At 43.5% G+C, this 27,123-nt stretch overlaps 1 protein-coding gene across 2 annotated transcripts; it reads left to right on the forward strand.

Annotated features, from left to right (window-relative positions):
* The first annotated feature begins 7,440 nt into the window (after positions 1-7,440).
* On the forward strand, positions 7,441-26,892 carry CBX6 (chromobox 6). 2 transcript variants are annotated; one of them, XM_083573507.1, is made up of 5 exons: positions 7,441-7,871; positions 8,064-8,107; positions 8,413-8,478; positions 8,600-8,666; positions 15,246-26,892. In XM_083573507.1, the coding sequence occupies exons 1-5, from the start codon at positions 7,803-7,805 to the stop codon at positions 16,200-16,202; spliced, it is 1,203 nt and encodes a 400-aa protein (XP_083429633.1). In that variant the 5' UTR covers positions 7,441-7,802; the 3' UTR covers positions 16,203-26,892. The 2 variants fall into 2 exon arrangements, with proteins under 2 accessions (XP_083429633.1, XP_083429634.1); XM_083573508.1 differs by having other exon boundaries at positions 7,503-7,871; positions 15,300-26,892.
* The last annotated feature ends 231 nt before the right edge of the window (positions 26,893-27,123 follow it).

Genomic DNA, 27,123 nt, shown 5'->3' on the forward strand with positions numbered 1-27,123 from the left:
CCACAATTGGGGTGCCTGTATTCAGAACACCCTCAGGTTGCTGCATATTGAATCCCCTGGCAATTGCAGCACCTTCAAGACTGTGTCCCCACTATGCCTTACTGCCCTGATCCAAGAGTGCTTTTCATAGCTCTAAATGGAGCCTTGGAGCTGAGGCTCCAATACTTTGGCCACCTCATGAGAAGAGAAGACTCCCTGGAAAAGACCCTGATGTTGGGAAAGATGGAGGACAGAAGGAGAAGGGGATGACAGCGGACGAGATGGTTGGACAGTGTTCTCGAAGCTACCAACATGAGTTTGACCAAACTGCAGGAGGCAGTGGAAGACAGGAGTGCCTGGCATGCTCTGGTCCATGGAGTCATGAAGAGTCGGACACGACTAAATGACTAAACAACAACAATAACAACAACAACAAATGGGGCCTTGAACTGTAGTGGTTGCTTCTTGCTTGCTTGAGTGGAGAGGTGAAAAACTGCTGGATTCTACATGGCTGGAATACAGTCTGCTGACATGGAGTTGTGTTAGTTACTGCCTAGACTCCTTTGGGAAGAAGGGTGGGATATGAATTTAATAAATAAAAATTCTCTGCCCATTTTTTGCCTCTAGCTGTGCCCTTGAAGGTTCCCTATGAGGGAATGTGGCCCTTGGGCTGAAAAAAGATACCCAGCTATTTGGTTCAGTCCCAGTCCTAACCTGCTGTCATGGACTGGCTGGATGCAGAGGAATGGTGGGAAGTACCAGCTATGGAACCCCCAAGGGAAGAAGGCTCAGAGCTCAGGGGATTGGTGGTGGGACAAGGATGAGTGGTCAGAGGGGGAAGACTGGGAAGACTGGGAGGAGGAGGTGTCAGAAGCTGATGAGGAAACAGGGTTTAGTGAGCAGGAATAGGGTGGCAGAGAGCAGTCCAGAATCGGAGGCAGAAGTGGAAGCTGGATAAGAAGGGGGCCAAGAGGCAGAGACCGGATGGGCCGGTGAGGAAGCCGAGCTGTCTTCACCCTCTTGCTGCAATAAGCTTCCCCATCGACTGGTCTCTCAGAACACAAGGAGGTATGAAGAGGGAGACACGGCAATGATTTCTAAACTTACTTTACAAGCGGAGTTGTAGCCAGATCTCCGGGGACCAGTATCATAACTGAAAGAGATTTCAACAGCCGGCCGTATGCGGCGTTGCTAAAGAATTATTGTAGCAAAGAGCACTGGAGTAAGAATCTCAGGCTTTCTGCAGCTGCCAGCTTGCAGCAGTTCAAGACATAAACCAACATTCTGGCTGTATTGTGGATATTTTGCAGAGTTGAGGGTGGGGCAGGAAAAACAGAAAGAAAGCTCTGCTCATGCACCCATCAGTGTCTGAGCCAGGGGAATAGGCAAAGGAAAGGAACGGCTCTTGGTCCACAGACCATTGGTTTATTGAGCATTCATCGTAATATATTTTCTGGTAAATGAGATGATGTTGGCTATTTGATGAGCAGTTCATTCTGATTGGTTGGCAGAGAGGTTAGATACTGCTGCATCAAAGCAAGTGTTATCTCATGCTTTCTGGTGCATTTCACCTTACTGCAAAAAAATCTGATCTTTTGGAGAAGCAGGTTTGTTGCATAAAAATTCCCTATCAACTACAGCTCGGCAACCTGAATTTGCCAGTATATGATTGAATCCCACCCCAAAATAGCGGGATTCTGGGAGTGCTGAGTTAACACAATAGATTTCTGACCTCCACACAAACCGGTTTATCTGTGTGCCTAAACAGATTTATGTGGTGGATCATGTGCTCTTGAACTAGACCAAGGTCACATCCACATCACATAGTTAAAGCACCCTTATTCATGGCTCCCCCTGCCCCAAGAATCTCGAAATCTGGTTTGTTAACGCTCTCAGCTCCCATAACAAGCTACTGTTTCCAGGATTCTTTGGAGGAGATCCATGACTCCTAAGGTGGAATAAGAGTGCTTTAAATGTGTGGGTGTGACCCAGACCCAGCCAGTATGGCCAATGGTGAGGAAAGATGGGAGCTGTAATCCAATAGGAGTTGAGGAGCCACAAATTTCTCACTCCTAATCACAATGGAGAAGACTTGGAAAAGGTCGGGAAACCTGATCCGTGCAAGCTTAGCTGGTCTACAAGCCAGAGGCCCTTGAAACAAATTATTTGCAACCAACCAAGGTTTTTCTTTATTGAATACAGCTCTTCAGCAAACTGTTTTTGGAATTTGAGGGTGAAGGGGTGGGGCTGAAATGCGCCTGGGACACAAAGCTGGGATCTGCTCTTCAAAGGTAATGTCCACAGTCCTGCAGAATACAACAGCAGTCTTCAAATGATGAGAGTTGCTATCTAGATAGTTGCATAGGTTTCCATAGCTGTTGGACAGGATGGGAGGACTTGATGAAAAGTGACTTGATGAAGGTTAAGTGTTTTGAATCTACACTTCAAGCTACCTGTCTGGACGCTGCTTGCACTGAGCCAGTAAGAGAGAGAGAAAGCTTTCAGTCAAAATGTCCACCATTTGGCTGACACAACAGTACAGTACTAAAGAAGCGGATGAGTTTTTATATATATAAAAAACACCTAATACAATCTCTCTTTCTTGCTGGCACATATGTCCAAAGGAAAATACCACACAGTAAGTATTCTAACTTGAAAGGGGTGATCAATAACCTATCCATCTGTCTTTGAAATTACTTTAGTGCTACAAAAGTGACTTAATAGGCTGTTCTTAGGTCTACCGCATGGTTAAGCACTGGTTTGAATCTGACACATTAAACCCTGGCACTGTTATTTTGAATGAAGTGATAGTATAGAAGAAATATGCTGTCTTAAAAGTGTAAGAAGAGGCATTGCCATAATGTAATGAGTTGAATAGCATGCCAAACAGTGCTGCAGAAGTTATGAGGCAGCTGGGTAAGCATTACTGCGGCTAAGATAATGATAATTGAGTTAAGAGCCACTGCCAAGGCTTGAGGCTAGAGCAGCAATGCAGAACCTGCAGCTCTCCAGGTGTTGCTGGACTATAATTCCCCAAATCTCTGACCCTTGACCATGGGAGTCAGGAATCCAACAACATCTGAAGGGTCACAAGTTCCCCATTCCCTATGCCCACATCCATATTGCTAGGACCTAGATTGAGGTATCTACAGTATTTGCCAACCTTTGGTCCCTAGATGTTGTTGGACTTAGCCAATGGTCAGAGATGATGGGATTTGTAGTCCAACAACATCTGGAGCTCCTTGACTAGGTGTGGGGAACCTTTGGCTCTCCAAATGTTGATGAACCTCAACTCCCAACATCCTTGGCCATTGGCCATGCTTCCTGAGGCTGATGAGAGTTGCAGCTCAGCAACATCTGGGGGGCCAAATTTTCCCCACAACTGCCCTAGACTGACAAGGCTATGTAGTAAAAATAATACAGAGAGGCATGCATGCTTCTGCAAGCTTGGAGCAAGGGTTCCTGCAGGGAGGGATTAGTAGAGCATATACAGTACTTGCAGAAAGTCCCAGGTTCAATCCCTGCCTTTTCCAGTTAAAGAGATCTTGGTTAGTCCTACTCTGTATGGGATCCTGGCAAGCTGCCGCTTACATAGACACTACTGGGCTGGTTGGACAAACAGTCTGCGCTTGGTATAAGGCAGCCTCCCATGTTTTGATGACAAATAAGGTGTCTCAGTACTATGAAGGACTTGCAGCAGGAAGATTTAACCTTCATCAAACTGGATGTCAACATAAATGCAAAACTGTCCTTGGCTGGTGGGTCTGCAATTCAAGGGCAGCTTTCAACGTTTTTACAATCCATGTTTTTCGATATGAATATTTAACCCATTCTCAATGCATGCAAGCTAGCCTTTGAGGGAGGCAGGGTGGCTGGGGGGAGGTAGGAAGTTCTGTAACTGTGAAGCTGAGAGCCCTTATCTGTGTGCCTTAGCAATCCAGATCAGATGTATCGATGCTTTTTCATAACATTTACCACTGTAAAGAACTGTATTTACAAAATGAATAGCTTGCCCCTTGCTATAGTTCTCATTCCAGACTTCTTGCACTCTAATAATCAAATAAATAAAAATGACTGAATGGCTTTTAAACAAGTTGTGGGGAGTTGGAGGGTGTGCACAGAAATCTAGACCAGCCATGGATGTGAAGTTGGTTTTGAAGCATTGCAGTTTGCAGAACCATTTATGCTCTCTGTCAGTTCATCTAACTGGCTTTTAAGCCAGTTATATTACCAGCTTTCACAGTATCTCATAGTAACATCCCAAGGGTGTGGTGATGTTACCACCTTGGTTCCACAGAGGGAGAGAAAACAGGATAAAGGGAGACACTGAAAGCATTTCAAATGGACTCATGTGGAGCCCTAATTATGTGGCTGACCTTAGACTTCTCCATTAAGTCCCTCGTCAGTTTGACTCTGCACAGTGATTGCATGCTTAATTTCCTTGTATGCTTCCCCTTCAGGGCATCTGCTGATTGTAAACAAAACAAGGTAGCAAGTGCTCTCCAGAGTGCTGATTGCTTCAGAAATGTAATCAAGCACCATTGCAGCTTATCAGAGCACTTAATTGCTATGTACAATGCAAAGAAAGTGGGCAACACAGGCAGGCCACTTTATTGATAACCACTTTATTGAACTGTGTAGGAAGTGTATTGCAATTCAAATGGTAGATTCAGTGGTGTCTGGCTACTTTTTGCAGTGAACATGGTTTGAAAAGGTGGTTTATGTAACAGAGTCACTGTCTGGTTTAAAAGGGGCCATGCATGGCAGTGCTTCACTCGTCATATATTTACTGCTGTGCATATATATGCAATGGCTAGTCTCAGCATCCTGGCATGTGTACCTATTTGAGGCATAAGAGGGAGGGGAGGCAGCAGTCTTCCAAACTTCCCAGACTCAACCCAGGCAGGTATCCCCACTCTAGCAGCATTTTTGACTATATCTTAAATGTTGTAATATACTCTACAAGCCCATCTGGGCCTGAAATGCAGACTAAAAGTACAAGAACTACAAGAGATATGGATGCAGATATGGAGACAACCATATCTGTTGCATGCCCGCATTATTAAATTGCTATGTACACATGCATGGTCTGCATCGGCACATGTAAAAATGTAGTATGTGAAACAGCCCACAGCAGTCACTGGAAGCTCAGAAGCTACTTCAGTCATCTCATGAACATCAACTTGGGGTGGGATATGAGAAGAGTATCTGGAAGATGTGTTTGTGAGAGAACAACAGCATGCCGTTTGAATTGACAGAGGGCTGGAACTTGGCTGATAGAGCCTCAGGGTCTATCACAACACAACACAAGTTGCTCGCCAAGATATTTATTGCACGTTGTTCACATGTTGGTTTGCTTTCATAATGCTATGTTTTGTAATAGTTGCAAATTAAACATGACAAAGACTATCAGGATGAAATCCTGCACATGCTTACCTGGGAGCAAGTAATGTTGCACAATGTGACTTTTTTCTAAGTAGATCTCCACAGGATTGCACTGTAAATCTCTAGTGTACTCTTCGGCAAAGAAAATTGTTACCCTTGCTGTTTTCACTATTCAGAGGCAGGATGTGTGTAACACAGCTTGAAACTTTAGCTGTGAGTCATTGGGTCATGCGTTATTGAATGATATACATGCAGGTGTGAATCAGTCCTTGGTATTTATTCAGCACTAGCAATATGGTAGGCTAGTGACTAGGTTTCTTTTGCTTACATACTTCAATGTAAATGTTGAATAAAGTTTTGTTTTTATTATGAGAGCCTTGAGAGCTTGTCTGATAACGAACACACTGACCATATGCCCAAGTGTCCATTCACACATTTTGTTTGGCTATTTCTCTTATTTAGATGGTGTAACGTATGAGGTGGAAATTAATTGCTCTTCCTTTGGTAGCATCTGTGACTGTGAAGCTTCAAAACATACCCTACAATGTCAGAGATGCATGAGCTACGCTCCTCCCAGGAACTAATAACTTCAACAAATGAAGAAAACACATGAAAGTAATTGAGGAACTGGTTAATATTTTAAGATTTCCTTTCTTTGACCTTTCTTTGACCTTCCATTTACCTCATCATTGCTCGATGTGCTAAATCTAAATGTATCCATTTCCAGCTTCCTTCTTCCAGCTCTATCCTCCTGCAGAAGGCTCTGTAGCTCAAGGGTAGAGCACCTGCTTTGCATAAGGAGGTCCCAGGTTCAATACTCAATAGTATCTCCTGATAAAGCAGAGAGAGACCTCTGACTGCTCCTTATAAGGCAGTTTCCTATGTTCCTCACCACTTCCTGCAAATTGCCTGTTGTTGTTGTTTAGTCATTTAGTCGTGTCCGACTCTTCATGACCCCATGGACTAGAGCACGCCAGGCACTCCTGTCTTCCACTGCCTGTAAATCCGCACAAAATAAACACCCAGGAGTGGAGTAGGGAGAACTGAGGATTGTCTGTGATATCCTTTTGTATGGAGGACTGAATCAGAGCAACCAATTGTGACAGGAGCTGGATTCACAAGCCTTTATGTGTGTGTACACGAGAGAGAGATGTGTGTTGACTTTCAGACTGTAATCCTAAACACGTTTTCCGTAGAAGTAAGCCTGAAATACTACAGTGGAACTTATTTCTGAGTAAACAAGTATAGGATTGACCGTACTGTACTATTAAAGCCCCTGGGGATCCCCACCCCCTTTTAAACATATTCTTATTTTTTTAGGGCAAAGAAAATAGTAAATCTTACCACTGCACACCCCACTAAATATTGGTGCCACATAGTCTATGGCAAAGGATGAGGGAGATTCTCCATCGCTGGTGTAAGCCTAGGCCTACAGCCAAAGACCCCATCAAATCACTCAGCAGCAAATCGAAAATGCGATTCCAATCTTGCTTTCAAAACGGCCTGGAATATGCTATATTTTCCAAATATGTTCCCCACCCCTGCAGAAAGATGTTCCAGAGTTACAAGCTCTCGAATCCCACTGTTTTGCTTTTCTCTCAGCGGGGTCAGAGTTATTTGCTCCCCCCCCCCTTTTTTTAAGCACCCATCGAGCTGAAACCCGGCTGCACTTTGCCGGAGGCGACGGCCCTCGAAAGTGTTGCTTTTATTTGCAGCGACAATGACAACATCGTGGTCATAATCTTCCATCGCAACCTGAGCAGAGGCAGGAGTAGAGAAATGAGGCAAAACATGAGCGGGGAGGGGGGGCGCTGAGAAAATGGAAATAGCGGGAAACATTCGCGCGAGGAGGGGGCGCTGCCCCGCCTGCTAGTCCACGCTGTACTTTCCTGCCTCTGCTTGCCGCACGTCCACCACCCTCCCGCTCTTCAAAAAGCTGCCCGCACGGCCCCTTTAAGGGTCCGCGCTTGCGCTCTGCAGACCTTACTCCCTTCGCTCAGAAGGAGGCGAGGGCGGGAGGCGGGGGACGAAGAAGCAAAGCCCTGAAAACTAAGCAACGGAGCGCGCGAAGCCGAAGGCGGGCTTTACTCGCGTCACGTGTCCCCCTCCCTCACTCCCTCGTTCTCGGCCCCCCTTTCCCCGTGGCGGCGCGCGCGAGCAAAGAGCACGCTCGGAGGAGGGGGCGCGCTCGCTCGCTCGCGTACGTGCGTGCGTGCGAGTTCACGGCGCGAGCCAGCCCCTCGAGCCGCTGTCGCGGGAGCAGCAGCCCTCAGAGCCGTTCCCTCGCTCGCCCGCCTCAGTCAGTCAGTCAGTCAGTCACACACTGAGGAGGGAGGGAGGGAAGGAAGGCGAGGGAGCGGGCGGGATTATTATGGGCTGTGGGTGCTGCTGCTGAGGGCTGAGCAAAAGAGAGAGAAATAAATAAGAAATAAACAAAAATGGAGCTGTCTGCAGTGGGCGAGCGGGTGTTCGCGGCCGAATCCATCATCAAGCGACGGATCCGAAAGGTGAGCGGCGGGCCAGCGAGGCCCCAGACCGGGGCTCGGCTTTTTTTTAATGGGGGGGAGGGTGTTTCTGCCGTTGCCACCTCTTTAACCTGCGCTTCCCGTTTCTCCTCTTCCCCACCGCCCCCCCATTTTACCCCCTCCCCTCATCTCTGCCCCCTCCCCTCTGCCAACCCCCCCCCCCGTATTTTGCAGGGACGCATCGAATACCTGGTGAAATGGAAAGGCTGGGCCATCAAGTGAGTTTCCCCCCTAGCGCCTCTCTGTGTCTTGTCTGCGTGAAGAAGCCCCGTTCCCGCCTCCTGTGGGCCTCTCGCTGGGCTAATATTATGTGTCCCTTCCCTGGGTGCGCACAAGGCGCGCGCACGCGCGCACACACACAACACTCACAGAGTGCCTGTAGGGTTGCTTTATCCTTTTCGCCTCCCCACCCACCAAGAACTCCTCAGCATGTGCTAATATTTCTCTCTCTCTCTCCCCCCCCCCCCCCCCGCCTTCATTCCTTTGCAAGTGCCTGTAACTGTGTCCATCTGCACTTCTGCAGGTACAGCACTTGGGAACCTGAAGAGAACATCTTGGATTCCCGTTTAATTGCAGCCTTTGAGCAAAAGTGAGTTTGAGATTGATTCTGGACAGTAGAGGGAGAGTTAGGAGTTATCACTTGTTTTGTCTGCAGAATGGAGAGGTGTGACTTTAAAAAAAAAAACATGTTTAATTTCTCCCCCACAAAGGGAACGTGAGCGTGAGCTGTACGGACCTAAGAAGAGAGGACCCAAGCCCAAAACTTTTCTGCTGAAGGTAACTCTCACTTTAATAACTTGGCTCTAATTGAACCAGTTCAAGTTTCTGGGATCTGATAACTTCAGTATGGTTAAATGCCCACTAAAAATGCTTAACAAAAATAAAACAAAAAACAGAGTCAGTTGGGGAAAGGAAGTAGTTAGAAATTAAAGCTTCACATGTTATTTTGCAGTATGTGTCCAGGGACGCCATAAATTATTGGAAAGCTACAAATATGCTCTTGATCTCTTTCCATCTTTATTTTGACTGAAAGTGATTGCTCAAAGTGTATGTAAGTTGGCCTTTTGGCCTCGTGACTTCTTGCTGTCTAAAAATGGGCCAGTGGTTTGCCACCCTTTTTCACGGACTTGTCTGAAAGCTTTGTTGTTTAGTGTTTTCTCAGAACTTTGAAGAGGGGGCAATGTAAACCAGTAGTTTTAAAAATCTTACTGAAAGAAAATAATTAAACTTTGGAAATGCAAAAGTGCCCAGAAACTTTCTGGACCAGACAGTCCAAAATAGCATTTGTTTAAGGCTATTGTGATTGCAGCACTAAAACCTGCTTTGAGGTTTCTTGTCTGTAAAAAGTGAGAAAAGTGTATGTGTATATCAGTATGTCAGAGTTTAAACTTCCTCCCAGTCTTGCTGAGGCAGTGCTTACTATATGAGAGGCAGAGTGGGCTGGGGTTCCGGTTCTCACTAATGCTGCTTTCAGCTCATTTAAAGTAGAAGCTCTTACTGATGTGAATTTTGGAAGGATGGGTAGAAATCTGAACCTCAAATGCTGAGGAGGGTTTGCAGAGTTGGCATTTAAACCAGTATAAACCAGTTTGGAAAAGGATGATCCATCATGGAAAATAAAGATTTTAACACCCAAAGTGGATATTTGCACTTTGTCAGGAGTAAGAAAACCTTGGTTGTGTAAATTTCACCACTCTTCTCAGCAAATTCCTAAATATTCATGCAGGACTTATAAAGATGACTTTGTCTAGTGTTTGACTTCTGATGACATAGGTGGTCTGATTTGATCTGGAAACTAACTGGATAGTTTATTTGCAGTTGTAAATGATTCAGAAAATCCTGACCTCCATAAGAACTAGCATGGCCAATGGTCAGGATTAATGACAGTTGTAATTCAACAATATCTGAGGGGTTGCAAGTTCACCACTGCTATATTAAGCTAAGGATGACTAATTTAATATATTTGTGAGGATTTTTTTTTCTCATTTTCCCAGACAGTGGTTTCAATTTATTAAATTTATACATTGCTTCCCACTAAATGTCCTTAAGCAATTTACAACCAAAGTAAAAATTGCAATTATAAAATCACATAAACCTTATTTTAAACATAGATTTAACCATGTGTCAATTTAACCATGTGGTACCCAAATGCCCAGGGAAACAAAAATACACCAAAATGGCAACAAGGTTGATGGCAGTACTCTGGGGACTAGAGTACAGTTCTACCTTGGTTGTCAAATGGAATCTGTTTGTGAAGTCCGTTTGATTCCCAAAACATTTACAAACCAAGGTGGGGCTTCTCATTGGCCCCAGAAACAATGCTGATGGTCGAAACAAACGTTCGGCTTCCAAAAAATGTTCGCAAACTGGAACACTTATTTCTGGGTTTGTGGCATGTACATTGGATAGTCCTTTGTGTAGTATGAAACACTTGAGGCAAATTTGGGCCCAGCTCTATTACATTCTCCTAGAGTACCTGAACACTATCTTGGAATGCATTTGAATTGATGGTGATACAACAGTAACAACAACAACCACTTCAAATGCTTTCCAAGATAGTATTCAGGTGCTCTGGGATAATGGAAACTAAAATATTGTATGCACATCAGCTTGGCCTTGTGTAAGTACAGGGCCACTTTGTCATGCTATAATTCTTTAACTTATGTATGACCTGCTTTGTACTGAACAACTCTCTAGCTTGCAAAGAATGTGATGCTGGGTCATCGTATAAATTGTAAACATGAAGGTGGGTAGATGTAAGCTAGTAGGAATAAATTAGACGGTCAGTAGCAAGTAATGGATTCTTAGTTCTCTAGGGAATTTCCCAGTCACACTTTGCAGGATGTAGCTTGTGGTCTACAGAGAAATGGGGGGAGGGGCTGCATTCTTTGACAAGTAGTTCTTTCTCTGTTCACTTAAAAATCAGTTTTGCTTTTAATCTTCTATAATTTATTTAAGTTAGAATTTTGGAACCCTCATTATCTCCCTCAGTGCCATTTCTTTTATTCTCAGCCAGGGGGAATCAGGTGAGGAGAGCTTTGCTCATGTAGTTACAAGATGTTTGAAACTCCCAGAGCAGAAACTGATGATTTTAGCAACTTGAACACAGTTGCTACACAGTATAAACAGTCATTTAGAAATTTACTGACTCAAGGTACTACATAAAGGGAGAATTTTAACCGCATGAGTAGAGTGGTCTGCACGACTTCTTTTACTCTCAGAATGGATAAAAACATCCCTTTATATATTACCTTGGGTCAGTACATCAGGTGCTTTATACTATGTTCATGAGAAGTTACTGTTTTAAAAGCATGCAAGAAAATGCTTGCAGTTATGTAAATTTTACTGGCTATTCGTGAGTATATAGCTGCTAGAAAATTGGGTTAACCTTCTGTGAGAAGGGGTAAGCGCTGGGCGGGCCAGGTAGAACACAATCTCCTTCAGCTGGCCATTGGGCTGTGTGGCTGAGGACTAATTTTATCCGAGTTTGTTTGTTATAGTTCATGGAAAATATGCCTTGTAGCAGTAAGTCTTTGAGTTCTAGTAAGCAACTCCTACTCAAGTTCTGGACACGGCTTTGTGGAATAGGGGCGGGGGAAGATCCTGAAAGTTGTAATTCAGTTTGGGTAGCTGTGGAATTTTGCATACACTAGAGTCAGGTGAGGGTAGAGGCAATACCCCTGTCTCCAGTGATGGAACCTGGACAGAAGATAATCCTGCCTACTATTGCCATCTGCCCAGTGCTAAGAGCACATGCTTTGGTTGCAAAATGTCCCAGGCTCAGCCCCCAGCATCTCCACATAGGGCTGGGAGAGACTTCTGCCTTGAAACTCTAGACAGCCACTGCCAGTCAGTATCAATCATTCTGAGTTCGATCAGTATAAGGCAGTTTCCTATGTTCATCACTGCTTCTGAGTTTATTTTCTGAACTGATAGCAAATTTCACTTCCAGGGTGTGCAGAAGGTTTGGTCTGCAAAAAGGGATGTCCAAGGAGGAAGGGTTGAATGATTTCTAACAGAAGACAAAAACTCCTACCTGTACAGCTAATGTGCCAATATTTTCTGTTTATGTAGGTTTGCAGAAGTGGAAGCTGAACTATGAGTAATCAATAGAATAAATTAAGTATAGCACTGAGTGGTATTCCCCTAAAGACACAAATATTTAAAGGTATAAACAAAGGTATAAACAAGGCAAGGTATAAACAAAGAATCCAGTTTCTGCTTAAGGGGGATTTTTAAAAAAACCAGAAGTATAAGCAATTCATGAATATATGGAAACAGACATTAGAACATAAGAGCCATGCTGCATCCTCTTTTAGCAGTGGTCAACCAAATGCTTTTGTGGAGCCCACAAACAGGACTTGAATATAATCATGCTCTCCTGCTGTTGTTCCTCAGTGACTGGTATTCATAGGCATATCACCTCTGATGCTGGAGGTAGTAGACAGCCTTCATGACTAGTAGCTATTGATAGTTTTATCCTCCATGAATTTGTCTAAACACTTCTTAAAGCCCGTCCAAGTTGGCAGCCATTACTACGTCTTGTAGTATCATAACCATAGTTTATGCTCTGTGTGGCAAAGTACTTCACACAAGTCATCATTGAAAAGAAACATGTTAACTTTGTATTGTAGTAATTTGAATGCACTGATATGTGAACTTGGTTGGAAAAACGCTTTTAAAATGCAGCAAAAAGCACAAATGTACACGTCTGAAGTCTGACTAATTCTTAGTGCATTGTTTAACTACCCAATATTACAAAATTACATTCATTTCCCAAAACTGGGTTTCCTGATCAAAGAAATATAGATGAACTGCTTTTATATTCTTGTGTCTCCACTTCCAATGTCTTTATCATTTTGTGGGGCTTAAAGGTGTGGACGTTTATTAAGTACGTTGCTAGTACTATAGTACGGGATTTGCGATATTAAACACTAGAAGAGGGAGAGGTTATTTAGAAAATTAGTACAGTGCCATAGGTGCATGGGAGGTGGAAACTAATATAATTATGAGATTTTGATGATGTTCTCTGCTATGCCAACTTATCTTGCTGGTTGACTAGAGAGTTACTCCTCAGCACTGGAAAGAAAGCACAATATGTATGGCAAGGTGATTGTGTTATCAGCAATTATTGCAATGAAGGAACGCTGTTTATTTTGCATGCATTTAAACTAGCTGAATGGTAACACTGTACTTTTTGCATGTTGTCTCAAGTGAAGCATTGGCTCTGAAGGTGTTGTGACTCAGCCTTCCCCTTTTAGGTAGAATTTGCTGATCCAGAGGCTCTAAGTAGAGAAAGCTTCTTGTATATTTCCCCCTTCCCTCCCCCTCGTGCCACTCAAAGTATTTTTTACTCATCTCTTGTCATTTATTATCCCATTTTCCTTTCACACCTATCTTGTACCTCTGCCCACCCCACCCCCTGCCAATTTCTTTCATCCCCGCTTCCTACTCCTTTTACATTCAGTTGTCTCTCCTATGATAGCATCTCTCTATTATCCCCTTCCTTTCTATTCCCAGTTTATTATTATTACTTTTGGAGCTGCTGCATAACCAGAGTCTTTGGTGCTTATATATCTGTGTGGAAAGTAAGTAGGAAGAAAATGGGAAGGAACAGAAGCATTCACCTGCAATTCTTGTTGCAGGCACCAGATGGTGGGAAAAGCTAATTGAACTAAGGGGGTGGGCGATAGATACATTTGGTTAGTCTGATGGTATTTGAATACAGAAGTTAGCTATTTTTGTTAGCACATTGAATGACTTGAGTCATCTGGTCTACAATAAATATCTAGTTGTAAGCATCACACAATGGGATGTTAGTTTTCTAAAAGGGAGGGGACCTTTTATAGTAAACTAAATCAAATTCAACAGTGTAATATAAAACTAAATTGAAGGAGCATCTCCACCCCCCGCATCGTTATAAGTTACAGGGAACCAGGCAGAGGGCCTTCTCGGTAGTGGCACCCGCCCTGTGGAACGCCCTTCCATCAGATGTCAAGGAAATAAACAACTACCAGACTTTTAGAAGACATCTGAAGGCAGCCCTGTTTAAGGAAGCTTTTAATGTTTGACGCACTATTGTATTTTAATATTTTGTTGGAAGCTTCCCAGAGTGGCTGGGAAAACTCAGTCAGATGGGCAGGGTATTATTATTATTATTATTATTATCCTTTATTACAAGGGCAGAAGGGATATTAATATCATAATCCTCATAATGACTTTGAACATAGATCAGTATCGTCGTCATGGCTTATAGGTGACCCAAGAGTACTGATTTCATGGATGGGATGAGATTTGACCAGGAATATCTCAGCTCACTCTAATGCTGGAAGCTATAGTTGTATCTTAATAGAGGAACTTTGGGGAAACTGCACTTAAATTCCTCAAATAAGGTCCATGACTCAGTTTAGCTGCATTAGTTGTAATTTCTGAACCAACTTCAAGGGAAAATCCTCATAGAGCACATTGCAGTAGTCCAGTTTAGAGGTTACCAAGACATCACTGTAACCAAGTTATGCCTGTCCAGGAATAGCTGTAGCCTAACATACCAGCTGAAGATGGAAGAAGGCAGTCCTATATTCCCAGCCAATAGTCTGTATGTCCTAATATTGTATATTTAAAGGTTTAATCTGCATGTTAATAGCATAATATCCTTTCTTAAATCTTGCTTCGTTTACTTATGGTTTAGTCAAACCCTGAGAATTTTCAAATGGATTTCTGTTTTGTTGCACAGAGTGGGAAAGCTTTTGTATGACCTAAAGCAGGATTGAATAAACCTTTTCCAAATGGAATTAATTGCATTTATTGTTCATTTTCGTGGGAGACCTGATGTTATCCTAGTTAGCTTTACTTCTGAGAAGTGGTGAATGTAATGATCTGGCTGCAAGTCACCTCAAGACATTGTTTGTACATATTACAGGAAAAAATATGCCTTTCTTTTAAATGCTTACTTTGCAAACTCTCCTGTTACACGTGAAGTTTTGGTAGATTTTAACTTGTGCTGTGCTGCAGTCTGCTAAATGAATAGCCTTAGTAATAACTAACAAATGTTCTTTGAAGAGCATCTCCTAATGTTCTTTAAGTCTTGAACAATCCCAGTATCCCAAACTGTAATTCAAAACCCAGGGTGAAAATGTATGGAAATGGATTTCATGGTTTCCACTATTAGGGTGATTTATGCTTGGTCAGATGGATTCATTTTGGGTTGGGAACATGTTAAGTTTGAAATCCAGGCCTGTGCAGAGCTCAGCTTCCACTTCCTCCAGTTAGGCTTCATATCCTTAAGATGTCAGGTGCCTGCAGTTTAGTATGCAGAATGTGATTTATTCCCATCTAACTCCATTTTTTCCACTGCAGGCTCGGGCCCAGGCGGAGGCCCTACACATTGGGGATGTACATTTTTCTGTCAAGCCTGGTTCTAGCACATCCTCTCCCAAACTCCACTCCAGTGCTGCAGTGCACCGACTGAAGAAGGACATCCGGCGATGTCACCGTATGTCTCGCCGCCCTTTGCCCCGCCCAGACCCCCAGAATAGTGGAGTTGGTGGGGGCACTGGCATCCGCCCTCCTGTCTCTCCCTTTTCAGAAACCGTCCGCATCATCAACCGCAAGGTGAAGCCACGTGAGCCCAAGCGCAGTCGCATTATTCTCAACCTGAAGGTTATTGATAAAGATGGGAAAGTGGGAAGCAGGGGAGGAAGTTTGGCTCGATCCAAGATACCTTCACGAAACCGTGTCATTGGCAAGAGCAAGAAATTCAGCGAGAGCATGCTTCGTAACCAGATCCGCCACATGAAGTTTGGAAACTTCCCGCTGTACAACAAGCCGTCCACTCCAGTCCCATCCTTGGAGGGGAAGACAGAGGCAGGAGGCTCCCAGGGTGCCTCTTGTGGGCTCATGGGCTCTTCTGCCTATGATGCCCGCAGTTCAAGCTCCTCTGACTGCCCCTCACCAGCTCCACACTCCTCATCGGATCCAGATGATTCCCCACCAAAGCTGCTTCCTGAGACACTAAGCCCAGCCATTCCTGACTGGCGTGAATCGGAAGTCCTTGATCTATCAATTCCACCAGAATCGGCAGCCACCAGCAAGCGTTCTCCTTCCGGAGGAGGGGGTCAGATGCCATCATCTCCATCCTCTTCTGACCCAGAGCAGGAGGCTGGGGATTGGCGCCCTGAAATGTCTCCCTGCTCTAATGTGGTGGTCACTGATGTCACCAGCAACCTTCTGACGGTCACCATCAAGGAATTCTGCAATGCAGAGGATTTCGAAAAGGTGGCAGCAGCTGGAGGTGGTGGTGGAGGCAGCAAATGAGAGGCTGCCTTCTTCCTTCAGCGCAGTTGGGGGGAGGGGAAAGGGACAGGGAGGCTCTACTGCAAGATCATGCATGGTGTGAATGCCTGTTTTCTTCTCTCTCCTCCTTATCCATTCTTTCTCTCTTTGCTTGGAAATTAAGATGGTAGTAGAGGAATGGGAATGGATGTGTTTGAAGTTTCCAAATGTCACAGCTGCTAGGGGTTATGGTGGGGCATGAGTTTCCCTTTTGTCTTCAAGGGTTATGTTGTGCTGATTTGGACCTGGTGAATAAGAACTTGGGTGAATGGGTTCGTATCTTTAAGAGGGGAAGGATTTGCTTTTCCATACTCTTTAATGAAACAGAGATCTTTTGGTCAACACAGGCAGAGTCTGCATTCCTGTTTTCCAACTCTCTACACCTCTGTACCCGTCACCTTGCTCTTATATCTGTAGCTTTGGTGAGATTGTATTGACTATACCCTAGGAGGAAGCAGCTTTTTAAGGGGAAGGGAGGTTGGAGAGCAGATCACTATGATTAGGTGGGGGCTGCTACAGAACATCTGGGGAAACTTATGTGCCCTAAATTTTCATTCTGCTGCTGGGCACTCTTCCTCCTTGCATATGCCAAAAGTGCTAACTTGGTAATTGTGGTAGCCCTTGGAGTCAGCCTGGGCACATTCTATCACTTCCATCTGTCTTGAACCATTTCTCAGTCCTGGTTCTAAGACACCCTGCACATTTTTTTTGTGGCGGGCCAAACGAGTTTCTTCAGCCTTCTTAAGTTGTCAGTCTTGTGCCCTGCTCCTTCCTCTTCTTAAAGTCTGAGGCATGTGTGTCCCCTTCCTGAAACCTGCTACGATGAAAAGGAGAGGAGCCACACATCCATCTTCCAATGTAGGAGGGATGGAAGAGTTGTGCAGTGAGAGTGAGCCCTGTTCTTATTAACTTAACTCCATCATCCTTCCAGTGAGGTGGGTAGGAGGAGGGCCTGCTTGTTGCACATTTCCCCATCTGCATCTCTCTCCAAGTGAGTGAGATGGAAGAACATTCGCATCTACAATTCCTAGGATCTCAAACTGCCTCTACAGTTGCCAACCAAAGGTGCTAAGAACCTATTGTAAAATCTTACTGTGTGTCTCTTGGATCTTTGTGTGTGTGTGTGGAGTGCATGTGCAGTGTGTGTTTGCCTCTCCCTCCCATCCACCTGCCAACAACATGCTGCTTTTCATGAATTCATTCTGACTGAAACCTTTACAGCCTGTCTTGGAAGGAGGTAAAAATGTGGCTTCTTTGGCTATCTGCTCACCATCCCGCATAATGGGTTAATAACCATGAGCTCATATATTTGTGTCCAAGGTTCACTGCAGAAGTAAAACAATTTCTGTAAAATTCTGCTCTGTGTTTCTTCTGCCATCTTACGTTCTAGCCCTGTTGCAAGTTTCTCTTTCCCCTCCTGGGTGCCTCTGTTTTGTTACCAGTGGCATGTGTGCGTGCAAGTGTTGCCTGTCATACTATTTGTAATCTTCGTTACATTGTTTTTTTTTGGGGGGGAAGGGGTGTGTGTGTGTGAGGTAGTAATATTTCTCAAGGGCTTGTCTGCATGCTATGCTGTCACTGAAAAAACTGCATTCAGTTCTTAATGGCATCTCTCTTCCCTGTATTCCTGTGTGAACTTTCTTTTTTTCAAGGGCTTGCTTAGTTGTTTTGTTCAGTTTTACATTGAGTTAATTATTTATCAATACATGTAAAGACTGGTGCTGCAAAAATTGTGGCATTTTAGCTCATCGGTATCTCACATCAGGAAGGACTTCAGACCTTTTTAAGCTGTCTCACCTTTTCCTCATTGACTTTGCAAAGTTCCACTTGGCTATATCTGTGTTTAAAAAGAAGCCTGGACTTTGCCAAGTACAGGATTGAGAGATGGTGTGTTGTGATACCTTATTAATAATCTTAAATATGAGTGTCTATATATAGAGATGCCTATCATAAGCAAATTGTATAATGTTAAACAGTGTGATTGTCTGTGGCAGTTTGAGTGTAGTCAGTACCTAAGACATATTCAAAATGTTGGTTTTCCTTTATCCTATCATATAACACCTTTTGTGTCTTTTAAAATTATTTCAAAACAAGTGAAATCTACATGGTGTGCAGGCTTAAGTTCCTCCACACTCCTTCCACTAATGTGTAAGTCTAAGGCTTCTTGTAATTCCACAGGCGCATGCTTTGAAATAGCTGTTTGTTGTTTTTCATGAGTTCAGTGAGACAGGCTGTATCATTGCTTTGCCTCAAAGGAAGTGTGGAGGTTTTTTTATGGGAGTTTATTTTAATGGCTGTAGCTTCAAAGGTGGGTGGGTTGGGTTGTGGGGTAGAGATGTATAATGGGAGATGGAGCAGGGAGACTTGTATTAAAGAGAAGACTTTAAAGGAGAGAGAAAAATGAAATATTTTATGAAGCTGCAAGAGAGGAACTATTATACTGGGTGGGGGTGCATACTAGTCAATCGTGTTTTGAGATTGCTTGGTATGTTTGTGTGGTGTATGGTTTTGAAGTTTGTCTAATATTTGAAAAAAGTAAATGGACAATATAAAAGGGAATTTTAATAGGAAACTCTTCAAATATTTTAACACGTGTTCTTGGCAGATTCCTCCCCCCCTTCCCTAGAGTCTCTTGTCACTTTGGTTTCTCTGTGTTTCAAAAGAGTAGGACATTCACCTTTCTTGGAGGTGTTGGAAGCTGTTGTCTGTTAGAAGCTGACTGATTTCATGTATGGTACCTCCAATGGCATCAGGTTGGCTCCCCCTCCCCCAACAACTTGTCAGTAGTGAAAGGAGGGTGGGGATCAACAATAGTTTTGGAATTTGTTCCAGAAAAAAAAGGTCCCAGACTAGAAATGGTCTGGTGGGAGGGCAGATTTGCATGATATGTTAAACACAGTTTTTAATTTCTCCTTCATGACTCTCAAAGCAGTGGGATGAGGGGACACACCTGTTTGAAGGCAGTGGAATAAACCCTTGCCCAGAGGGTGAATTTAGCTATTATTATTAGAATTACATTTATATCCCACTACTTACTGCATCCCACATCCCTAGTCTGTGATCCCAACATGGCACTTGTTCTTCTCCCTCTCGTCTTCACAATGACCCTGTGAGGTAGGTTAGACTGAGAGATAGCGACTGGTCCAAGCTCACCTAGTGAGCTTCATTATTGAGTGGTAATTTGAACCCTGGTCTCCCAGATCCACTGCAACATGCAAACCTCTACACCGTATTGGTTCACGGGGCTGTGTTGAAAGTGTGTCTTCAGATGTCTACTTTCTCCACAGATTAGTTAGCGTGGCACTTGATAAACAAATGGGAATTAATCTTTCTGATAACATGTGAAGTAGCTTTAGTATGAAGGTGGGATGCCGCCTGGCACTCATGTCACAAGCTTCTGTTTCCTGAATACAGATACCAGCTACTCTTGTGCCATGGTGCCAACACACGGGATGCATCCAGCACCATAATTTTGGTGCAGTGATGGCTGATGAGGTGGTACTATACTGATTCTTCTAGTCTACTTAGAACAGCAGCTATTGGACTGGGATTAAGAACATAAGAGCCTGTTGGATCAGTCCAGTTGATGCCTTTGAGAAGTGTGAAAGCAGGACCAGAGCACAGCAGCTCTCCTCCCGCTTGTGATTCCCAGCAATTGCCATTCAGAGGCATACTGCCTCTGACAGTGGAGGGAGAACACAGTCATCATGGATAGTCACCACTGATAGCCTTATTCTCCATAGATTTATCTAATCCTCTTTCCAAGATGGTGGCCATCAAAGGGATTAGCAGTCCCTGTCTGTCTCATAGATGAGTTGAGCTGGGTGAGTTACTACTGATGCTCTAAAACTACATGACTAAAAGTACTTTAAAGGCCATTCCCTTGAGGAGGCAGGTGACAAGCAAAGCCTTGGCAGATAGGTGATTGTGAAACCAATTGGATGGAGCAGGGTTTAGTTGACTGCATCAGTGGTATCTTCTCCATCTCCATGCAGTATGATGACTCCTGTTGGGATCAGAGGCTAGGGATATGGATTGTGGTAAGTAGCCCACAGATGCATGAGTCACTCCACTTGTGCAGTACCAGGAGTCGCTCTGATGCAAAGATAAGCCTTCTGTTTTGGCTAGCATTTTGACCACTTCTTTGGCATTAGCAACCACAGCTCCTAACCAACATCCCTAGGGAGTTCTATGCTGCTAAGATTTTACCAACCTGGTAGCTCATTTGCTTGAACATTCCCCCTCCATCTCTAGAAAGAAACATCACTCTTGAAGGGGGAGGGTCAGATGCAGGTAATGCTGGAATGTAGGGTTGCTTGGTTTTGCCTTGAAATTTTCCCTTTTACAGTATTTGGCACACAACCTCCAAAAGCAGATTGTGTTCATCTTTCCTGTTAAGTGGCAAACCTTGTACCTGACACATTCTAGCCACCAGATGGTGACAGAGGGCTACTGTTAACTGCTTCATGATTTGGGCTGTCTTTTTGCCTTGAATCATTGTGAATTTTAATGTAATAGAGGATAGGATACATCCTGTATTCTTTTGCGTCTGTGCCATGTTTGTTGTACTTCTTGTTCTTAGAGAGGAGAGTTTGAATGGGGGGAGGGGAGGGAGAAAGAAACTAGTTTTGCAAAAAAAAAAAAGAAAAAAGGTTTTTTTAAAGGTAATGAGATTTTTACAGACAGAAGGATAGAGAATTTAAAAATATTAAATGCAGTGATTGCACAAACTGTAGTGATTTTAGCTGGTCCTTAAAGAAAAGAGTATTTTTAGTATTTGTGTGTGGTAGGGAGGGTGGTGTTCAGGCCATTCAAATTGGGCAAGGGAAGAGCAAAAAGTAACAGTGTCTGAGTTGAGAAAGCAAGTCCATAAAAACCTATTTTCTCTTCCCTCTACTTTCTTTTACTTGGGGCGAAGGGAGGAAGAATGCCTCCCATCTTTCCTTCCTTTCTGGATATGATTGATCCAGAATTCAGCCTGGTTCTGGCAAAGCTTTGTCAGAAGGGCTATGTGGCATGTTATCCACTTGCAGATTAACAGTTTAGGCATCAATATGACCTACTGAGGTGAGAGCTATTTGATGAAGTGGGACATGTTGCTGCTTTGTGGGTTGTTCAGTAAGTAAAAGTATCTAAGATACCAGGCAAGCAGGAAATATGTGTTTTAGCTGTGAACCAAACAAACTATTAGAAGCTGGCAAAACTTTCCTCATAATAGGTCAACCTCAATGTATACTGGGTTTCATAACAAAGAATTCCTTCTAATTAATCTAATTCACTTTACATCTTCCAGGTACATTTTACCAAGATGTTCTCAAGTGGGTAACAGCCTTGATATGTGAGGAAAAAGTGATTAGGACCTTCGTGAGGCTAGCAAACACCAAACTAATGATGGCAGTTTGGGTTGCAGTGATTGCTTTCATTCTGAGCCCTGAGGGAAAGCAAGGTGAAAGGAGCAAGTATGTGATCAAGATTTTAGCAAAAGAGACATCATGGAAGGGGAGATTCCATTAAAAGGGGGAGTGTTGGTTGGGTGTGAAGATTGTCCCCAGAATTTATGTGGCACTGACTGGTGGAGAATGGGCTGGCACTTTCCCTCCTGTTCCAAAGTGTCCAGATTGGCTTTTTTTCCATGAGTGCCAATGCAAAATCTGTAGAAGAGACCACCTGTCGTCCACTTCAGTATCAATTTTCAGACAGCAGAGGAATAGTCTCCTGGTGTTTATAGGATGCACCCTAAGACAAGAAGGATGAAGTGTGACAGTTTTTGTTGGAGGAAGACTGTCCTGCTACTTGAGCGGTATATTTCTTTGTGGAAGTAGCTTTCATGTTTATCTGTTGCTTGCAAAATTACACCTTTGCTTCTGTGCTCTTAATTGTTCACTTCTTGTAGTTAGCAGCAAAGCATAGTTGAAATGGAAGTTTGGAATCTGTTTAGGAAAAAGTATTATATCTCCCAGAAAGCTAAATCTTTCCTGCTAGGTTGTCCAGCTTTCTGTATTGTGCAGAGAACTCATTTTTTATCCACTCACTATTATCTCTTTTTCTCATCTGTTACCAACCAGTTGAACTGTGATATCCTTCCTCAGGGGGACTTGAGTCCCATGTCTCTGTATGTGCTAACCTATATGTGATAATTGGTTATCAATAGGCTATGGGTGCATGCAACGGGCAGTGATAGGGAAATTCTGAGAACAATACTCTGGGCCTGTGATTCCTGGTGAGCTGCTGAAATACAGTGTCTCCCGTCTCAGGATAATTCTCCTCTTTGCTCAATAACTTAGTACCCATTTTGGCCACGGAGAACTACCTGCAATCCTACCTCCATTATAAAATGGGTGCTATCTGAGCTGAGTCTTCCTGGTTAATAAGCTCCCATGTTCCCCCCCTCTTGTGCTTAGGGGAGGTTTAGTTGCTTTGCAACATTATTTCTTGTCCACCATCCATGGAAGCTGCAATTGTGTGAGTGAACAACATTTTGGGTAACTGAGATGGAGCAGAAAATCAGGAAAAGGCATCCCCCCCCCGTGCCAGATAATTAGGAGAGGCCCTTGGTCTCAGGAGGTATAAGATTCCAAGTGGGCCTTTGGTAAGGAAATGTAATAGGCCTGGAATGGATTTCACACTTAGTGCTCAGAGTCCTTCTGTTATGAACCATCATGTTGCTATTCCCCCTCCCCCCTTGCCTCTTCCCTTGAGGCTTTGCACTGTTTTGCCTGGTGCATCCTGTGCTCCAGTGTTGCTTGCTTTGCTGCTTTTTTGACTGTCCACTAGTGGTGCAAGAGCTGGGATCTTATTTTCTTATTACTGAAGTGTGTGTGTGTGTATGTGTGTGTAAGTAAAATCCTCCACTTAACCCACCACAGTGCTTTGTGTTATGCAAAGCCAGCATGGGCCAGTAGCATGACCATAAGGCTGAGAACTAGGAATGTCTGAATGCTGTGATCTGCAAGCCACTTGGCTTCCAAAGTATGTACTGAAGGAGGCTGTTCTTATGAAAGCTGCTCCCAGCACTTATGAACAGCCCTAATTGTATTTAGTATTTTCCCCATAAATTGTTTAGCTTTCACCCAAGTCAGGTTTTGCACAGCCACGAAAGAGGAGCCTGGTGTTGGAATATTCTTCTTCCATGTATGGCTTCCTTTCTCAGTTAATGCAACAGCAACACCCTGATTGCCTCGCAGTCTCTCCTGCCCTACTTGAGAGGTCTACTGGGTCTTCTTGAGATTGAAGTGTCAGGGTTACTTATGTATGGCATATGAACAACATCTGAAGCCACCTTTGTCCCATTTAGTTCTTATTGATCCAACCAACCCAATGTTGGTTGATGGGCAGTGGCACTCCAATATCTTAAACATTTCAGACAGAGATTTTTCCCCCAGCCCCTTTTTAATGAGGGGCGTTAGAGATTCAACATGGCCCCTTATTGTTTTCAAAATATGTGGTTTAACACTGAGTTAAGAGCTTCCCCCAATGTCATTGTTATGCCCTTTGTGCCAGTTCCATGTTTTCCTGAACGATTAATTGCGCCATCTATTTCATTTCTCTTTTACTCCAGTCTCAGCCAAAAGATTTACCTTGAAACAGAAAGGTGGCGTGACACTGAAATTCATCTGTGCATTTGGATGTGCCATTGCCACAGATCATAGGACCAAGGCTGTGTGTAGATTGTTCAAGTGTAGAATTTAGCTTCGGCTCTGAAATTCAGCATCTTGTATGGGATTGGGATTTGAAATTCAGCTTCGTAAGAAACTGCATTCTTTATCCTTTTTTTAAAAAAACTAACTTTTATGGCTGCAAATATAAGTTTGAAAATGTGTGAGCAATGCATGGTGAAGAAGCCAGAGCGGGGCCTGAGCATGGGTTCACAGCCCTGCATAGTTCCGTTTGTGCCGCCCAATGACTAGCAGTAGCAGAGTAAATGGTGCAAAGTAAGCAAATCTACGCAGATGTACCTTGCATGACTTAGGCATGTAGCAACCTTTTGTTGGAGATACATAATCTCTTGAACTACAGAATACACTCAGCCTTCATTAAGACTTAATCTGGAGATGCGAAATATTTGGTCCACCAAGCCTTGGCATCCAAATCCCACTCGCTCTCTTCAGGCCCCCTTCTCCAGTCAGCTGAGCTGTGTGGTGGGGGAGACCCCCCACACATGCTGTTCAGCTATTCAGATTACATATCAGCAGTGAGGAAGAGGGAGCTTGCTGTATTTCCTGTGCTGCATGGTGAGAAAAGGAGCCCTTTCCTCACTGCAGAGCTTGGCAGTAAAATGGGCTGCCCATGGAGAAAGGGGCTATACTCTTCCTCAATTTATATTTCTGTGTTTCTGTGCTGCATTAATGAGCTGTCTAGTCCATTGCTGGTCTGTGGAGCCTGTCCACTTTCCCATGAGGGACCCATTACTGATGCTATGTCAAGTAAAAGTAACATCTTGATGAAAGCTGTGTGGTCTCAGAGCTGCTTCAATACATAAGAACTTGATAGGGTTAGGCCAAAGGTTCATATACCACCTATTGCTGTCTCCACTGGTAACCCTTATTGGGTGCCATATGTGTAATAGGCAGCCTGAAGGCTGCACCATGCTTAATTGTTTATTTTTTGGGTTGCTGATCACTTGCCAATCTGCAGCTACAATATACAAAGATTCTGCAGGGATCAAGTTGATCCCTCTGGTTTTTCTAACATCTGGGGATTATTTCGGTCACTTAATTGCCAGTACTGAATAAGTGGGGATTGAAATGTATGCCTTTCTGTGACTATATTTCTTCCTTCTGTGTAGCACAGGATGATGCTGTGTAAGGCTCTCAACATTGTAGCTGTTGACAAGGAAGAAGCATTCCCAAGATGTACTTGGATGCTGATGATTCCTTGTTAGTCTGAAGCTTTCACTGGAGGAAATAAAGGCATGCAAGTGATCTGGGGGAAAAACTTGCTTCTTTACAATGGGCAGTAAAACGATAATTTGCAGATGAGTATGTTTTGCAGCTTAACATTTGATTGGATTCATTTAAGTCCCAATTCCAATATGCTGAAAACCCATTCCTATTTTGTATAGCACTTAAAAAAATTTGCAGGCACATGCTTTAAAAGTTCAGCACTCTCATACTGTGGCTTCTAATGTGAAGTACTTTGCTGTTTTAAATGGGGTATCCTCTTCCATTGTTCTTTGCCTGATCACCATGTTTAGCATTTATTCTAGTCTCTCACAGAACCAGCCATTCCATACTGTTTTTTCCAGACACAAGAATGACTTGTAGGAATTGTCCTATGTCATTAAATAGCATAGTGGGGAATATTTATTACTCAGAGACTGACAAGGGTATTGCTGAGACTTTTGAGTCTTTCAGTATCAGTCCTTATGCAGTCAACACATGTATGTTACTTTTTTGGTGCCGGAATGACATGGAGGAACTTTCCAACGTTGCATGTATAGTAATGTGGGAAGCAACTCCTAGTTCTTTACAGTCAAGCTTTTCAGTGGAACAAGAAAATAATGTAGCAACTCAACTATTCTTCAGAGACTGCTGTAAGTGTCCCATGTAATTAGTGGAAGATTGCCCTGTGGTATTCATAGGCCATTATCAGTAGTAGAAAGATGTCCCCTTAACCTGGGAATAATTTATGGTTTTAATCTGGGGAATACTGTTGCTCATAGGGCATGACATGCAAAGAATGTGGGACACCTGTGCAGATGCAAAAGCTAGGCAGCAAGTTAGGTGGTGGATATTCTCCAAGATGAATGCCACAGGGGGCAAGTGACTGGCAGAAAGTTGGGACTTCTAAGGATGCAGTTTGTTTCATGGTGGCTGCTACCACCAGCCTAAAGTAAATATAACTAACCACGGCTTTAGTGATGTTCCTGGTGCTTATTCCCCCTCCCCACATTCCTGCAATTTTATACTCAAAGCAATTCATCTTCCACATTTCTCTTTGTGAGTTCTCTTGAAGAAAAGCCTCTTGTTCCAGGAGGTTCAGAATTGGTGTTTGCTCCTCTTTTACGCTCACCCTTGCACTTGCCATTGCCAGGCCTCAACCTTGCCAGACATGCTGCTGCTGTTAGTGTGATCCCATTGTGAGCCTTGTAAGGGCTTTCTAAGGCGATGGTGGCACTTGCTTCGAACCTTATACAACTGCAGTCAATTGAGAGGGTTAGTGTAAGTCTGCACATTTGGCTTTTGCAAAGTTGAGGCCTGATGCTGAGTTTTGTCAAAGGGTGAGCTGAAGTTGCTGTGTTCTTGCCTCTTGGCGTATGAAATAGGCTTTAAAAACCAATAACTAAATATATATCTGGTAACTTTTTAATTTTGGCAAAAAATGCATTTAATGAAACAATTGTGCATGAATGAAGTGTTATCTATTATTTTTGTCTTATTCATTTTTAAATATAGTGTTTGCATTTGCTTGGTTGCTTTTAAAAATCCAGTTCTCAGCTGGCTAAACTGTCTAGAGTGGATGGATGGGAAGCATAGTGGGGTGGGTGATTGAATCACCACCCCCCATTGGCATTTCCATCAGAAAAGTGGCTTGCTCCAGGTTTTGCGGGGGGTTGTGCTAATTACTCTTGTGTGCTTGTACATTTTGTTCTTTCTGCTGCTCTTGAGTATTGTATCAATGCCAGAAATGGGGAGTTAAAAAGATGAACCCCAATAAATTGTTACATTCCAAAGCTTCTTGCCTTTGTTGTATGTATGTTTGATCCCTTCTAACTTACAAAAATGCGAATGACCAAATGCAAGTTTCCTCTGCCCTGGAATGGGCTGAATCACTTTGTTTCACTCCGATGGTTCATTGCAGGGCTGGGGGGGGCCATGATCTACATATTCATTTCTCAGTTCAGTGCCTTCGATATGCAGTGCAATGCACACAGCTCTTGTGCATCCAAGTACCTCATTCACTT

This window comes from Podarcis filfolensis, assembly GCF_964270895.1.
Source record: "Podarcis filfolensis genome assembly, chromosome: 10".
NCBI classification, from domain to species: domain Eukaryota; kingdom Metazoa; phylum Chordata; class Lepidosauria; order Squamata; family Lacertidae; genus Podarcis; species Podarcis filfolensis.

Bases quoted from the DNA above. Each gene is read 5' to 3' on its own strand.
- CBX6 (XM_083573507.1), top strand. From the start codon at position 7,803: ATGGAGCTGTCTGCAGTGGGCGAGCGGGTGTTCGCGGCCGAATCCATC. The intron at 7,872-8,063 runs GTGAGCGGCGGG...CGTATTTTGCAG, and splicing joins TCAAGCGACGGATCCGAAAG to GGACGCATCGAATACCTGGT. The intron at 8,108-8,412 runs GTGAGTTTCCCC...GCACTTCTGCAG, and splicing joins TGGAAAGGCTGGGCCATCAA to GTACAGCACTTGGGAACCTG.